Consider the following 13972-nt stretch of genomic DNA (forward strand, 5'->3'; position numbering starts at 1 on the left):
CCTAAAACTTAGTAGAGACCAGAAATCATTATTCGATTTGGCGCTGATCCCCATTCGGCACTAGCGCGGCACAGAGTCTGCAGTCACGACGACATCTCATTGTCCAACAGCGATCTCAGATGTATACGTTATAGACCGGAGAAAAAGGACAAGGTCGCCACCAAAACCGACTTCAAACAAACACAAGTACCGAAGTCCGACTCCGTCTGACGCTTCTCGTTACAAAGTGACGATATTCGGATTTATGGAATGCTGTCCCACAATTTACCACTTATCTCCGCCAATTGTCCGAAATCCATGTGTCCATCGCGAGGTTGTCCAGCAAATCACGGAAGTTGTTGGTGTGTTAGGCATACGCTTATGTAGCAAAGCAGATGGAATAGGTTCCAGAATGCACGGGAGGCGTTGCCTCGAGGCGGGGTTCCTCGAACGGATTTCGGTGATGGTTGATTTCTTCAGTTTGAGCCCGAGCGTATAGATATTCGTATTTGGATTACGCACCATGTTACTATAATGTGGACTTTGCTACTACCTAGGCGATATCGACGGAGGATCGGGTCGTGCAGTACCTTCAGAACCCAGGTATATAAAGGGGCCTGTGATTCCCATCTAGGCTGTAAGTACTAGACACACAACCCATAAAACTGTATAACCGTTCGACCACTTCACGGAGAAAGAATACATATATACTGCCCTAAACACCTTCCACAATGGCTACGGGTTTCGCCAAAGATCAGCCGGCAGGGTCTAAGAATTACGTTGAAAACATTGCCGTTGTCGGTGTAAGTGAATCAAGATCATCCAGCAAGATGTACCTATACTAACGTCGCGTGTAGGCTGGAGGTCAAGTCGGCAAATTCGTCGTTGAGGCCCTCCTGGCAAATGGCAAACACAAAATCACCGCGCTCACCCGTGAAGGGAGCAAGAATGTCATTCCTGACGGAGTGAGCATTAAGAAGATTGACTACGCCAACCCCAGCACCATCGTCGAGGCTCTCAAGGGTCAAGATGTGCTGGTCTACACCCTCGCCGTGACAGCAACCAATGAAGCCGAGATCCTCCAACAGGCCGCTGCTGACGCTGGAGTGAAGTGGATCTTGCCGAATGAGTTTGGAAGTAACAGCAATAACCCCGAGGTCAACAAGGACGTTCCCCTTGGACTTGCCAAGACCAAGCTCCGGCAGCATATTGAGGGCTTGGGAGTCAGCTCGTGGATTGGTATAGCGTGCGGTTTCTGGTATGAATATAGTTTGTCGGCCGGCCCATGGTCGTATGGATTCGACATCAAGAATCGCGCTGTTACATTCTATGACGACGGCACACAGCGACTCAACACTAGTACCTGGCTACAGACGGCTCGGGGTGTAGCAAATCTGCTCGCGCTCAAGGTGCTTCCGGACGATGAGAATGACAAGAGCCCGCACCTGTCACAGTTCAAGAATGACTTTGTCTATATCTCATCTTTCAAACTCAACCAGCAGGAGATTTTTGAATCTGTTTTGAGAGTCACCGGCACAACTCGAGATGACTGGACGATCACCAACCAGCCGGTCAAGGAGCGGTTCGCTGTTGGTCAGCAAATGCTCCAGTCTGGAAACCGATCAGGTTTTGGCTTGATGCTGTACTCCCGCATGTTTTACCCTGATGGACCGTGTCTGCACCCACGCGATGACAATGTAGTCTTGGGTTTGCCACAGGAGGATCTAGATGAGCGTACAGCTGTTGCGGTCAAGATGGTCGAGGAGGAATACTTTGAGAAACACGTTGTTCCGCGTGTTAGTGGTAACTGATTTTGGATACTTTAGTTGACTAGGTAGTTTGCAAACATGCACATAAATGTACATATACATACGTTCCTAAACATTATTCTTCAATGCTTCCAGCTGCTCATAGATACGATGAAAGAGAAGTGGTGAAGCACCGCAATATGTGGTTGGCTATCACCTGATCGAGTTGCCTCCATCCTTCACCGACCTGCCGCTTCATCAAACTGGATAGCAAGCGGAATCAGCATGGCGCCTTTAATCCCATGATCTTTCCATGAAGACTTTCGACAGAAGGGGTCAACAGCTTCACAAATACCACCAGATACAAGTTTCGGGCAGCGGATACTGGTTGTCTGGGCCTGTGTCGAAGATCAATGAGTAATCACACATGGAGCGTCTCGTAAAATTTATCTTAAGAATGGAGATGCCCTGTCGGGTTGTCGAGTGTTTGCATGGGCTAGGGGCTGTTCTCGGGCTTTGTAGGGAGACTTCGGGGGGGAAAGCACTGCCTAATGTAAGGCTTAGAATATTAATTTTTAGGGCCCGCCGGGGCGTTGCTCCAGGGATGCTTAGGGGCCTACCTAGCCAGATTGCAGGAAGTTGACATCATTCCCGCCGTGTCTCGTGACTTGCGATAAGATAAGGATTGGCTGAGTTTATTCATAATCGGCCAGCCGCGACTTTACGTGCTGACAATAAATCCGCACTTCACGAGATTTCTTCTACTTTGCGCATATGCGAAGCCTTCATTTTGCTCATAGTTCTACAGAGAATCAAAGCACTAATCGTTGGAAGCTTAAGGTGGTCTTTTCAATATCTGCAGATCGTGGTAATTGAGATTCTTGCCACCGAAACGAAAAATTCGCGGCTATCGAGAACAACACACTTGCACATATACCTTCGTGGCTGTTACTATATTATTATATTCCCAAGTCCCTCGCTTCCCGGACCTCATCTGACATTATGGTCCCGCGGAAGGAAGATGATTCTGGAACGCCAGGAAAAGGGAAACCGTTTTCGGTGTCGTTTTCCACTGCGCCCAAAAGGGCATCAAATATCCCGCAGAATTCGAGGCCTCACTCATCACTGCGGCAACGACCGCGACATTTAACACACCATGATGATGGATCCGAGGAAGAAGACACAGACCCCGTTCACGAAGAAGTAACTGGGTTCGATACTAGTGCAGGCGGCGCAATCAGCAAGGATGCAGTTTCAAAGGACAAAGGTCCTCTCGTCATACATGTGGAAAGCAAAAATAATTGGCGTGATCGACCAGGGACAAACCGTAGAGGCAAGAACTTACTCCCACAAGAAGTGCAAGCGGCTGGAAAAGAAGCGGTTGTGGAGACCGAAACACCAAGTATATCGTACGGTCTTAGTCTTGCTCCGTCGAATGATATTATTCAAGGGAAGGAAGCGGATGTATCTATGGTCGATGCTGTTTCCGCTCCCCAATCTCGAGAACCTCTGACGCAAGATGAGATCGCGCTGCAGGCACTCATACGTGAGAGCGAGGGTGGCGATAAGGAAAGGCGACCTGACCTGGTCATAGAGTCTGTCAACCCGGAGGCGAGGTACGACGAAACGAGTTCGTTCCGTGCAGACGTCGCAACACGTCCGGATCCAGCGAGCTTGGACGCATACGATGCAGTTCCCGTCGAGGAGTTTGGCGCTGCTTTACTGCGAGGCATGGGATGGAAAGACGGACAAGCAATCGGCCGTGGAAATTATGGGAACACGAGCGCAGCAAATCAAGTTCGCATACCCCAACGTCGTCCAGGTTTTCTAGGGATTGGCGCCAAAGATATTTCTGGCGGGAAAGGCGCAGAAGTAGAAATCGGCGCGTGGGGAAAGGCTGCTATGCGCAAGGGATCGAGGAAAGCTGGTGATGGCAGCGGCAGCGCAGCGGGAGTCTACATGCCTATCGTCATGAAAAGTAAGACGACAGGTGAGCACCTGACCGAAGAGGAATTTAAGATTCTTCAAAAAGAGGCCAGCGAAGGGAAAGCAAGGGAGAAGCTGGATGGCGAACGCTCGTCTCATCGTTCCATCACCAATGGCAGAGAGAGAGATAGAGATCATCGTTCGCATCGCTATGACGACGAAAGTGATACCGATCGAGAGCGCAGTAGGAAATACAGGAAATCATATTCTTCACGTAGAGAGCGGAGTCGATCTTCTGGAGCTCATGACCGTCGAAGCTATCGGTACGATGATGATGATAGGGAGAGATCTTCGCGAGATACTCGCCGTTACCGTGATAGGGACGATGGCGATCACAGAAGGCCAATTTCTAGAGATCGAAGTCATCGGGATCAAACCCATTCGAAGCGCGATAAGGATTATCATCGGACTCGAGACAGACATCTTGATTCTGATCGTGTGCGCTCGGACAGAGATAGAGATAAGGGTGGGCATAGGGCTTATAAATAGTGTGATTATTCACAGATGACATTGTTTCAGTGGCTCATGAAGGAATTCAAAATCCAAGAGGTTATTCGAGATACCCATTTCCAGTTGGTTACATACAGTCCGGGAACTAATCTATACAGAGAATTAGACTCCATCAATATCATGTATATAGACCCACGGAGGAAAAAAAAAAGCCCAATGCAGCCTTGATAGATACCTAGGTATGTTATGAACACAATATATAGTCACTGAATGCAAATACTAAAGACCTGTATTTATACATAGAAGAACTCCATCTCAAGATTCAGACAACGCCAAGTGTACTTTTGTGTTTTCATGCCCCCAGCATAGTAACATCTTCTTCATGCCCATCACCAGTAACATCTTTTTTGTCACCAGACAAGCCCGAAACTAGACCCATACCACCTTCCATTTCATCAAGAATCCATTCAACAAGGTAACTCTCATCAACCAGCTCTTCAACGCGCCGATAATGTCGATCAGTGTATGACGACAGAGCACTGAAAACTTCTTTTAGAGAGATCTTGCTAGCATCTTTCTGGCCTCGTTTGCCCTGCGCAGCAGCTGCTGGAGGAGGGCGATTGGCCAGTTCAATGAATGTTGAAGCTGGGTATGACCGGACTAGAGTGTATAGAATGCGTTGAGCGACCTTTGCTGTGCGTGCATTTGTGTTCCAGTCACGGAGACGAAGAAGTAACATGTATAGGTTATCTTTGTCTAGCGACTGCAGAACTGTGTCCACGGAGCTATTTCCAGTTAACGTTGGGCTGCTGATGTTGTCGCCGTCTTCTTTTTTGGCCGAGTTTCCATCGACCTCTTCGATAGCGGCGGTGAATAACGATAGTAATCGAGCGGGATGATTGAGCTGAAGGGCAAGTGTGATAGCTTCTCTGTAAGCACCGGTACGGATATAATTCTGGAGCTGTTGGTCTTGCTCAATGCGGGCGGAATTAGCCGACACTGCTGCAGTAAGTGTGGCCGAGGTTGTGTCAGTCCAGAAAGTAACGGTCGAATCGGCAGCCCCTGAAACTAGAGAGAATGGTGAGATTGATGGGGACTTGACATCTGATCGTGAACCCGAAGGTGTGGGACAAGCAAGAGCCCAAACTCGGTCTGTGTGATTGTCCAATGTGGCCTCGGATTCGCCGCTATAAGGAGACCAAATCTTTACTAGGCCATCAGCAGCGGAAGAGGCAAGGAGTGGACGCGTTACAGTTTTGGCATCAGCATCGTCTGTATCATTATCAGACGACAACTGTGAAGGAGGTAGCCAAATCACTTTGAGAACGCTGTTTGTGTGGCCCTCAAATGTGAAAAGGCAACTAAAGTCTGCCAAGTTCCAGATTTTGACAGTCTTGTCACCTGAGCCTGTTGCGACCAATCCACGACTCGTGCTCGTCCCAGCATTGGAACTTATAATAGGCATGTCGCGAGGCGAAAACCTGACAGACCATACGCCTCGTTTATGGCCGCGAAGAATACCAACTACTGATCCATCTTCTGCGGACCAAATCTTCACAGTGCGGTCTTGAGAAGCTGAAGCAAAAAGGGTCGCTGTGTAGTTCACGTCCAATGAATTTATATCTTTTTCGTGGGCTTTTCTGGTATATGCTGCTTTTACGGAGGACGATTGCGACCCCAATTTAGCAGTGTCCCATTTTTTGATAGTTCGGTCCTGAGAACCCGTGAAGAGAAACGCCGGAGGATGGTTTGATGGGTCGTTGTATGCCTTTGATCCAACTGGGGGAGGAGCTCTTGGAAGAGCAATTGCTCCCAATGATTCAGCATGGCCAGTCAAAATAGCCGCACAGGTGTATGACGAGGTTTCAGGGTCAAGGCGCCAAAGACGAGCTGTGTTATCTTTTGCACCAGTTGCAAGCCAGTAGCCAGACCAGTCAACATCTAGGCAGATAATAATATCATCGTGTCCCTCTAGATAAGTAACGTCTGCACCAAAAAAGCCATCGTTCTCTCCGTCGCCTTGGCTGCCTTGTTTAGGAGCTGCGATAGACACGACACGGATGCTTTCTGTATTCGTTGCCATCGCCAGCAGTGATCTCTCTGGGCCAATATAAGCCAAGTCGATGACTTCATCGTCATTCCCCGAGATTCGCCTTATCACTGGCAGGGGCTCTAATGAGGACCCTGGCTTGTAGTCGTTCAGAGCATCGATGGAGTGTAGCCGCAATGTCTGATCAGCATGGACAGTAACCACGAACGGTAAATCTGAAGAATATTGTGTCGCGACAATAGCGTCAGTGTCGGAACCTTCTTCTTGTTCCTGAATAATTTCCCCGCCTCTGTTCGTATCCCAGATGCGCAATACACCTCTCTCTCCACCAGTGAAGCAGAGACTAGTATCGGAAATAAACCCTGCAGACTCTATACTTTCTAGAATTGGAATTATGCGGCGCGTTTTCCACGTGCGAGAATCCCAGATAATTACTGTTTTATCCCGGGAAGCCGAAAGAAGCACGTTTTCAACAGGAGAATACGACAAACTTCGCACCACTGAAACGTGTGATTCCAAAGAAGCAATTGACTTCTTTTTGTGCAAGTCCCAAACTCGTACTTTACCCTCTTCATCACCTGATGCTAAGCGAATCGTCCTCGATGTTTCAGAATTCTCTGGCTTCTTATCCCTTCGCTGGGACCTGGCCCCATCATTCACGTTTGTAATAGCCTCGAAGAAACAAAGAGCAGATATGACACCTCCATGCCCGTGGAATGTATGTGTGATATATCCACCCCTGATATCCCAGATCTTGATCGATCCGTCGGCGCCGCCAGTAGCCAAGAGGGTGCCAGTAGAATCGACGGCTGTGGTGACAACAGGAGAAGTATGAGCTTTGACGCTTCTTATAAAAGTAGTGTCAATGCTTTTCTTTTCGTGAATATCGAAAGGCGTCAATGAGTAAAAGCGCATGGACATAGATCGTGAACAAACAACAACGTGGGATGCCGACGGCGTGACTAGAGGTTGAAAAGGTAAATGGATTAGCCAACCGACTTGAACTGTATCCGAGAAGTCATCATACTTGCTAAGCTAGTAATAATCTCTCCATCCTATATGAGAATTTGTAAGTCTATTGTTCTTCGCGAGAGGACTGGATCCAAGTATCTTACACCTTCAATACTGGCCAACTGATCGCCCGTGGTGAGATCCACAATAAGCGCATCTTCCCCGACACATGTTGCAAGAATGCGGCCGCTGGCGTCTAACGAGGTGCTCCCGCCAGTATATATAGGGTGCAGTGTGCGCGACGCCTCGAATGTGGTTTTGGCATTGATTTTCGACATATTGATGGTCAGTTCTCTGACAGGTCGAATTCCGCTCGATTACTTTCGCATTGCCCCTTTCTCCCTGACAGTATCATAGACTGGCAAAGATGATCGACTAAGGCCGGTCAATCGATCAAGTCTTAGATTCCGAGCTCGAAAACGATGGCAACCTATTCGTGATAGCTGCCGACAACTTTTTTCTTTTGGAAAAAGAGTTTGTTCTGTTTGCATAGTTTGCGGCGTTTGTTTTTTGCGGGGGGTCAAAATAAGGTGCGGACCGTGCACGGCGCCTTCGTTCTTGCGCTTTCCGGAGCACTAGCTACATCTGCTTTCTTGATGCTTGAACGGCACAGAGGAGTCTCTGAGATCCAAAAAACAGCCCATTACATGGCCAGCTATACTCTTTCTTTGTCAGCATTCTCACATATGTCAGGCCGGTGATGGGACGGCAACCATATATAATTCGGCTTGCTTTGGTATGACCATCCGATTCCCAATTATGAGCTTCGTGTCTGGCCTACGAGCCATTTAACGAGCGACGTATCTGTCCTGTCATTCTTCTACATTCTATTATGCGCACCGCATAAATGAGAATTGATTCCTGATGTACTTATAGGGCCGTTCTCCATATGAGCCACCGGAAAACACAAATGCGTCGCGAAACCATACATCCTCAGGCCGCAACCATGCTCACAACCTAGATGGATATGTCCAACAGTATAACGAAAGAGGCCATCCTATATTTCCCGAATCCAAGGATCTTGCTCGCGAGCTTCGACGTGCGAAGAATGATGTCTTGTCTACCATGGGAGTTGTGGTCAGTGGTGAGAACGGCCGCCCAGGTATTTTGAAAGACAAGAAGAGTATTGTGGATACCACCGCTGAAAATGATTATGGCCTGGTCATCGTAGCGTTTGACCATGTTCTGCATTTTATTGGGTTTTGGTGGGTTAGGTCACTGAGCCGTCGTATTCAAGTAAGTATCGGTGATACCATTTTTGCTTTCATGTGCTATTTCCGCCTTATATCTAACCATGACATTAGACTTTCAAAAGTTACACCCACGTGCCACTTATTCGCTTGTTTCGGTCTGAATGTCAAAGGATTGGGTGGGCAGCTGAACTCTTTGCGGGTATGCCTCTTTGGGCAGCTAGAGTGGCATTGCCCATATGTCGAACTCAGATACTCGAGCCTCTTCTTGGGTTCGTTCAGAATAATCTAATATCGTGGCTTGACAATTCCTATACTCGACTAGTTGAGAAAGCGTTCTCGATAATTCGTTACTCGTGTGTATTTCAGACTCAATACTAATGGGCCATAGCATGTACTGACAATTTTGCAGAACACGGGTCGTTTCGTTTATAATTTTTGAGCAAATTCATATGTTTTGCATTCTTCAAACTCTCCACCTCATTCCCCACTCCGCTTTCCTCAGGCCCTCTATGCTATTGCCATTTACCAAGTCCTCTCTGATTCAGAGTCCATCGTTTCCATCTGATTTCACCCTGACTTCATTGGGACGTTTTGCATCAGAACTTGCGGCAACTCCATTTGCCTTCGCTTTTGCTTATATCCTGATTCGGCCGTTCGTTGAAGACAGGATTTATCGAATGATTCGGAGACATTTACCAAAACCAGAAAGGCCTGATGCAATCTCAATCCAAGTTGCTATGGACAATGACCTTCTGGAATGGACGCTGCCAACAGCTGGACGACATACAGAATATGAAATTCACCGAAGCAACCTAACTTTATTTCAAGATATTAAAGAAGAGTTTTGGGTTTTACAAAAATGGCTATCTCGCAGGCTTGGCTATAAAAATGATGGTCTTTCGGATGACAGAATAAGCGACAGTCTCAGTCATAATGATCCCGATACTATTCGCGAAAATACAATTCAAGATGTAACAGCTCGAAACCATATAGATGACACGCCCATTACACTCGGTAATGTCGCACCTAGCCCTCAGTTGGAAGCTTCTTTCATCTCAAACCAGGCTTTGACAAATGGACAATTCACTCAATCACCAAGCGAGATCAGTCCAAATTCCCCTAACGAGACTCGTCCGACACAACACACGGAAACCGACGGACTTCTGCAACCTGATGTACCAGGTGACTCCTGGAATCCTGATCCAGATTCCCGGTCTGATACACTGTTTTCGCGGCCGGCAAGTCCAGAGTCCCCTCTTGCTTCTCCCCGTATCCGTGCTTCCTTGACTCATCAAAATTCTTTTACGACTACCATGGAACTTTCGCTTCAAAGCAGTCGGAATCCGAATGTACAAGGAAACTCAGATCCTATCTCCGAAAACGATCGTGGTGACACAGCGTTAAGCAACTGGCCAGAGCTCGGTGTTTTTGAATTAGGCCCCAATGAGGTGAATCAGAATATACCTGATGGTATTCTAGAACAGCCCCCTGCTGTTAGCGATGCCGGACGATTAGACATGTTAAATTCAGCAGAGCCGGATCTTATGTGGGAAGTTCTTAATGGGAGTACCGTCTTAGCGGACGTCGCACAGCCAGCGGTCCTACCACATGTAGTGGAGGAGCCAATGCCTAGTCCCATGAACCCTACCGGCATGGACCAAGTATCAGAAGCTGGCACAGAACAGTCGGGTCTTAGACAACCTCACTCGCTACCCCCGAGATCCCGTAGTCAGCACCACTCTGACCTATATAAGCAGCGAATCACGGTTCTCTCTTCATACCCTGCGGATGCTATTGCGCTTCACCTGGCGTCTGTGATCAGCAGCGTCCTTTTTATACCGTTCGAATCATTCTTTTACCGCTCTCTAGCTAGAGCTTATCTGTCTTCACACACTGCTTTGCTATATGGCGCAACCAGCCTTGCTACACCATCCGATATTCGCGTTCTCAATGCATTTGCGGGCGGTGGAAGTAGACGGGATATGGTTGCTTACATGGGCAAGCTTGCTATGATACTCGGTATTCAAGTTGGTGTCAGCGGCTCTATTATTGGTGTATGCTCTGCAACCGCTATTGGGATTGGCAAGAGTTTGTTTGATTGGGGGAGATTGTAATAATAGGGAGATGAATCCGGAAGCGATCATAACTGAGAGATACCAGAAAAACATTCACTGAGGAGTTTTTTTTGGGCAAACATGGGTACTGAAGTACATCAAGGTATGGAAGGTTTGCAGCTATGTATAATAAATTCATAATAAACATATCCTAGACTTTGAATTACGTACTTGCTTAGATACCTAGGTAGAAATAGAAAATAAGGTGCAGTATCTTTACTTTCTCTCTATTGTATATTATCACCTGGTCACTCAATTCTACATATGAGTCAAAATCGATGTCATTTACAATACAAAACAAGTGTAAGCTTCTCAACACTTCACATATTGACTACACAGAATCATTTTCCCATCAAACTTTTCTTATTTTCTTTTGTTCATTTGTGGGCCGACCCTTTGCCCTTCTGCATCCCTAAAGTTTTCCGCCTTTCCCAGACCATCAAGTAAGACTCCCTTGTGAACAGAGTCTCACTCTCCGTTCGTTGCACATATAAATCTTGAATTTCAAGCCATTCAGGCCCCCGCTGCTGCTGCTGCTGTTGCTTCACATTTTCCGCCGCCATGGCTTTATCGTGTAGCTGTACTAGCCACGATACTTTCTCGCTGCCAGCACCGGCGCCTGTTGCGGTTGAAGATGCTGGTCCACCGGCTGCTGTTAGGCCCTTGTCTGCTGCAGCGGTATCTTCTCCGGCTCCCGGTGTTGGGGCATCTGCGTCGAGGATAATATTCGACACGAGATCGTATATGATAGGCTCACCGGGAGGATAAATTTCTGGGTTTGGCTCAACGTAGGGAGACATGTCCAGCGAACGCGGTGATGGGAAAGTGACAATAGTGGGGTTTCGCTCGGCAACGAATTTGTTTTTGCTGAAGCGTTTTATATGAAAGAGTAGGTAAGGAGGTAGGGGGTGTAATAGTCGATGGCGTACGCGGTGAGAAAGTTTCTCGGATGCTGTGATGCCATTGTACTTGTTTAAGAGGGTTGTCAATGGTACCTGTGGAATGATGGATTCCCTGTTTGCAGATTGAAACAATGGAGTGGGAGGGAGGTCGAGAGTTAAGATTAGGAAAGGTGACGTTTGAGTATTTGTTTGACTTGATTCGGTGAAAACTAGTCGAGAATTCGTAGTATCGGAATGCGCTGTGATCGCCTGGCTTTCAATCCGTAAATGGCCTTGAAATGCCTGCTGGATAACACTCGTAGGTGTTTTGGATGGTTTTTTTGATCCTCCAAGGCTAAGGTGGAGGTTGTTCAAAAACCAGGAAAGAAACTCAACAGGATCGGACTGCTGAGTAAGTGTGAAGCGTTTTGAGGAACGCAGAGCAATTTCTTGGAGCAGTTCATGTGGTGATACGTGAGATTTGAATGCTTTGGGGTTCCATAGCTTCCTGACTAGAGTGCTGAACCTGACAGATAGCTGAGGGGATCCTGGGACAGGAAAATTTTGGAGCAGGAAGAAATTGCGAATCGGTGTGACATGCGCAAGAACTTGGACGACAACATTCAGATAGTCGTTTGCTTTGATATTATTCATTCCGACATATCCTATAAGAATAGATTAGCAACCGGATGTTCGCTTACAACTGCAATGGTTCCTTACCAGGTCGATATTTTTTGCCAAGTAAATCCCATGCATCTCTAATCTCTTTGTCCAGCCTCACGACGTCGCTTTTTGTGAAGGTTGGATCCACCACATACTTGATATCATCCAAACTTTTGCTCTTCACCTCGTATCCCTCAGGAAGAACATAAACCTTTTTCGTCTCCATATTCACGAAGACGTGGTGGCCAATATCCAGAGCGTGAAAATATGCATGAGATTTGTTGCCTCGCCCTTGGAAATATTTCCCACACACCAAGCAAGCATAGACATTTATATTTGACAAGGACACTGAGCACAGCTTCTCGAAATCGAAATCCAGTACGGCGCGATTGATGGTATCCAGGTACAAGTCACCGTAGCCTTCCATCGGTTCTGATTGACGTTTTTGAGTTACTGGTAGCGCTTCATCGTAATCGGGAGAATCTGGTCGGCTCGGTTCAGCTTCCTGTAGTTCAGCGCCTTCCAAATCAGCGGCAGCAAGAATGTTCTGCCCATTGCGTTCGTCTTGCTCCCACTCGCGACCATTGAAATGGCCATTGCGGGAATCAGCGTCATCAAATCGCGGCTTCTTTGAAGCAGGAGAGCTTCTCAGACCTTCTTCGAGTTCGGAATCGGCTTGTCGTTTGGCCATTTCTGCTTATTTCGAGATTATTCCTCTCCGACACAGTTATGTGGTTAAGCAAAGTAACAAATCGAAGCAGCACGCATGCGCTCCGAAGTGGTGGAGACAAAAAGTCCTGCTGAGTCAGGCAGAGCTCCCGTAAGTGCAAACAATGCAAACATCAAGTCTTTCTTAAACATGGCTCGTAATTTCAAATATCTACAAAAGCTGCTGGCGTAGGGATATTGCAAGCTGGTGATTTTGAAGGCTTTGAGTATTGCGCAATAATAACTAAGAAATTATCTTTCTTATCTAGAAGACCTTTGTTTCCTAACAGTGTAATGTTATGATACAACGCCGCACCAGGCAGAATTGAGGACATCATGCAATGAAAACCTTCCTTTCGTTATCGTAATCGATTTCCTGGATACCATCCTTCGTAACTACCTTCACAAGCACCTAGGGAGCTGTTAGCTTATACCAGACCATGACTAATAATCCCGATGTGTTAGTAAGGTACATACTCCTTTGAAGTCGATAGGTAATCGTCGTTTCAATTCGTCTGTGCAAAGGTTTAGAAGCTTCAAGCCCTGCTCCAACTCGATATCTGGATGGTGGTGCTTATCAAGGATCGACAAGCAATAATATCTGGTGGATTTCGAGAGTAATCAGTTACTATCAACGATGGATTTTCATCCCAAGCGTAGGATGAAGGGGTTTCCCTCTAAATTGTTAGAAGCTTGACATACTGTGCATATCCATGTGCTGCATAGGGCACTTGGGCAAGAGACGCTAAATAGTCCACCCAGTAAAGGCTCGGGGTGCTGGTGATAGAATCAACACCACCAAGCAGCAAATTGACAGTATACGGGTTCCTGGAACGCAAGGCCTTTGCAAGCTCTCCTCGAACGAAGTTGCCGACGGCGGCTGGGCTGAGTTCTGTGTCGTTACGCATTGAATATAGCTGTACGTTGGCTTGGACGTATTCGGCGAATTGCACTGCACAAACCCATCCGATCAGCAAATGTTTCATCAATTATATCTTCAGGATAATCGTACCTCCGTCGCCAGGCTCGCCCGAGAAAGCCATCAGAGTGTGTTCATTGAGATTTCGGGTTTTGTCATCTGTAGCTTTGAGGACAGTTGGGCCTCTCATAGCAGCCTTGGAAGCTGCTATAATGACAAAGTCCTTCCCGGTAATTCCAAGTAGAACCTCCCTAATGAAGGTGGCTATTA

General features: G+C 47.2%; 6 protein-coding genes across 6 annotated transcripts; 3 read left to right on the top strand and 3 right to left on the bottom strand.

Annotated features, from left to right (window-relative positions):
- Positions 1 to 710: 710 nt before the first annotated feature.
- Positions 711 to 1790, top strand: UA08_00184 (hypothetical protein; the record flags this gene model as incomplete). The annotated part of the gene is made up of 2 exons (XM_020259962.1): positions 711 to 782; positions 837 to 1790. The coding sequence occupies 2 exons, from the start codon at positions 711 to 713 to the stop codon at positions 1788 to 1790; spliced, it is 1026 nt and encodes a 341-aa protein (XP_020123991.1).
- A 939-nt stretch (positions 1791 to 2729) lies between these two features.
- On the top strand, positions 2730 to 4202 carry UA08_00185 (Pre-mRNA-splicing factor spp2; the record flags this gene model as incomplete). The annotated part of the gene is made up of 1 exon (XM_020259963.1): positions 2730 to 4202. The coding sequence occupies one exon, from the start codon at positions 2730 to 2732 to the stop codon at positions 4200 to 4202; it is 1473 nt and encodes a 490-aa protein (XP_020123992.1).
- Positions 4203 to 4515: 313 nt separating this feature from the next.
- Positions 4516 to 7502, bottom strand: UA08_00186 (hypothetical protein; the record flags this gene model as incomplete). The annotated part of the gene is made up of 3 exons (XM_020259964.1): positions 4516 to 7175; positions 7241 to 7268; positions 7329 to 7502. 3 exons carry the CDS (start codon positions 7500 to 7502, stop codon positions 4516 to 4518), a joined length of 2862 nt encoding a protein of 953 aa, XP_020123993.1.
- A 787-nt stretch (positions 7503 to 8289) lies between these two features.
- On the top strand, positions 8290 to 10531 carry UA08_00187 (hypothetical protein; the record flags this gene model as incomplete). Its single annotated transcript, XM_020259965.1, has 4 exons — positions 8290 to 8460; positions 8529 to 8616; positions 8740 to 8770; positions 8827 to 10531. The coding sequence occupies 4 exons, from the start codon at positions 8290 to 8292 to the stop codon at positions 10529 to 10531; spliced, it is 1995 nt and encodes a 664-aa protein (XP_020123994.1).
- Positions 10532 to 10908: 377 nt separating this feature from the next.
- UA08_00188 (hypothetical protein) lies at positions 10909 to 12766 on the bottom strand (the record flags this gene model as incomplete). The annotated part of the gene is made up of 2 exons (XM_020259966.1): positions 10909 to 12077; positions 12133 to 12766. The coding sequence occupies 2 exons, from the start codon at positions 12764 to 12766 to the stop codon at positions 10909 to 10911; spliced, it is 1803 nt and encodes a 600-aa protein (XP_020123987.1).
- A 351-nt stretch (positions 12767 to 13117) lies between these two features.
- Positions 13118 to 13892, bottom strand: UA08_00189 (putative proteasome subunit beta type-4; the record flags this gene model as incomplete). The annotated part of the gene is made up of 4 exons (XM_020259967.1): positions 13118 to 13195; positions 13261 to 13384; positions 13486 to 13735; positions 13796 to 13892. The coding sequence occupies 4 exons, from the start codon at positions 13890 to 13892 to the stop codon at positions 13118 to 13120; spliced, it is 549 nt and encodes a 182-aa protein (XP_020124098.1).
- Between the last annotated feature and the right edge of the window lie 80 nt (positions 13893 to 13972).

Source organism: Talaromyces atroroseus, assembly GCF_001907595.1.
Source record: "Talaromyces atroroseus strain IBT 11181 chromosome Unknown scaffold_0, whole genome shotgun sequence".
In the NCBI taxonomy this organism is placed as follows: domain Eukaryota; kingdom Fungi; phylum Ascomycota; class Eurotiomycetes; order Eurotiales; family Trichocomaceae; genus Talaromyces; species Talaromyces atroroseus.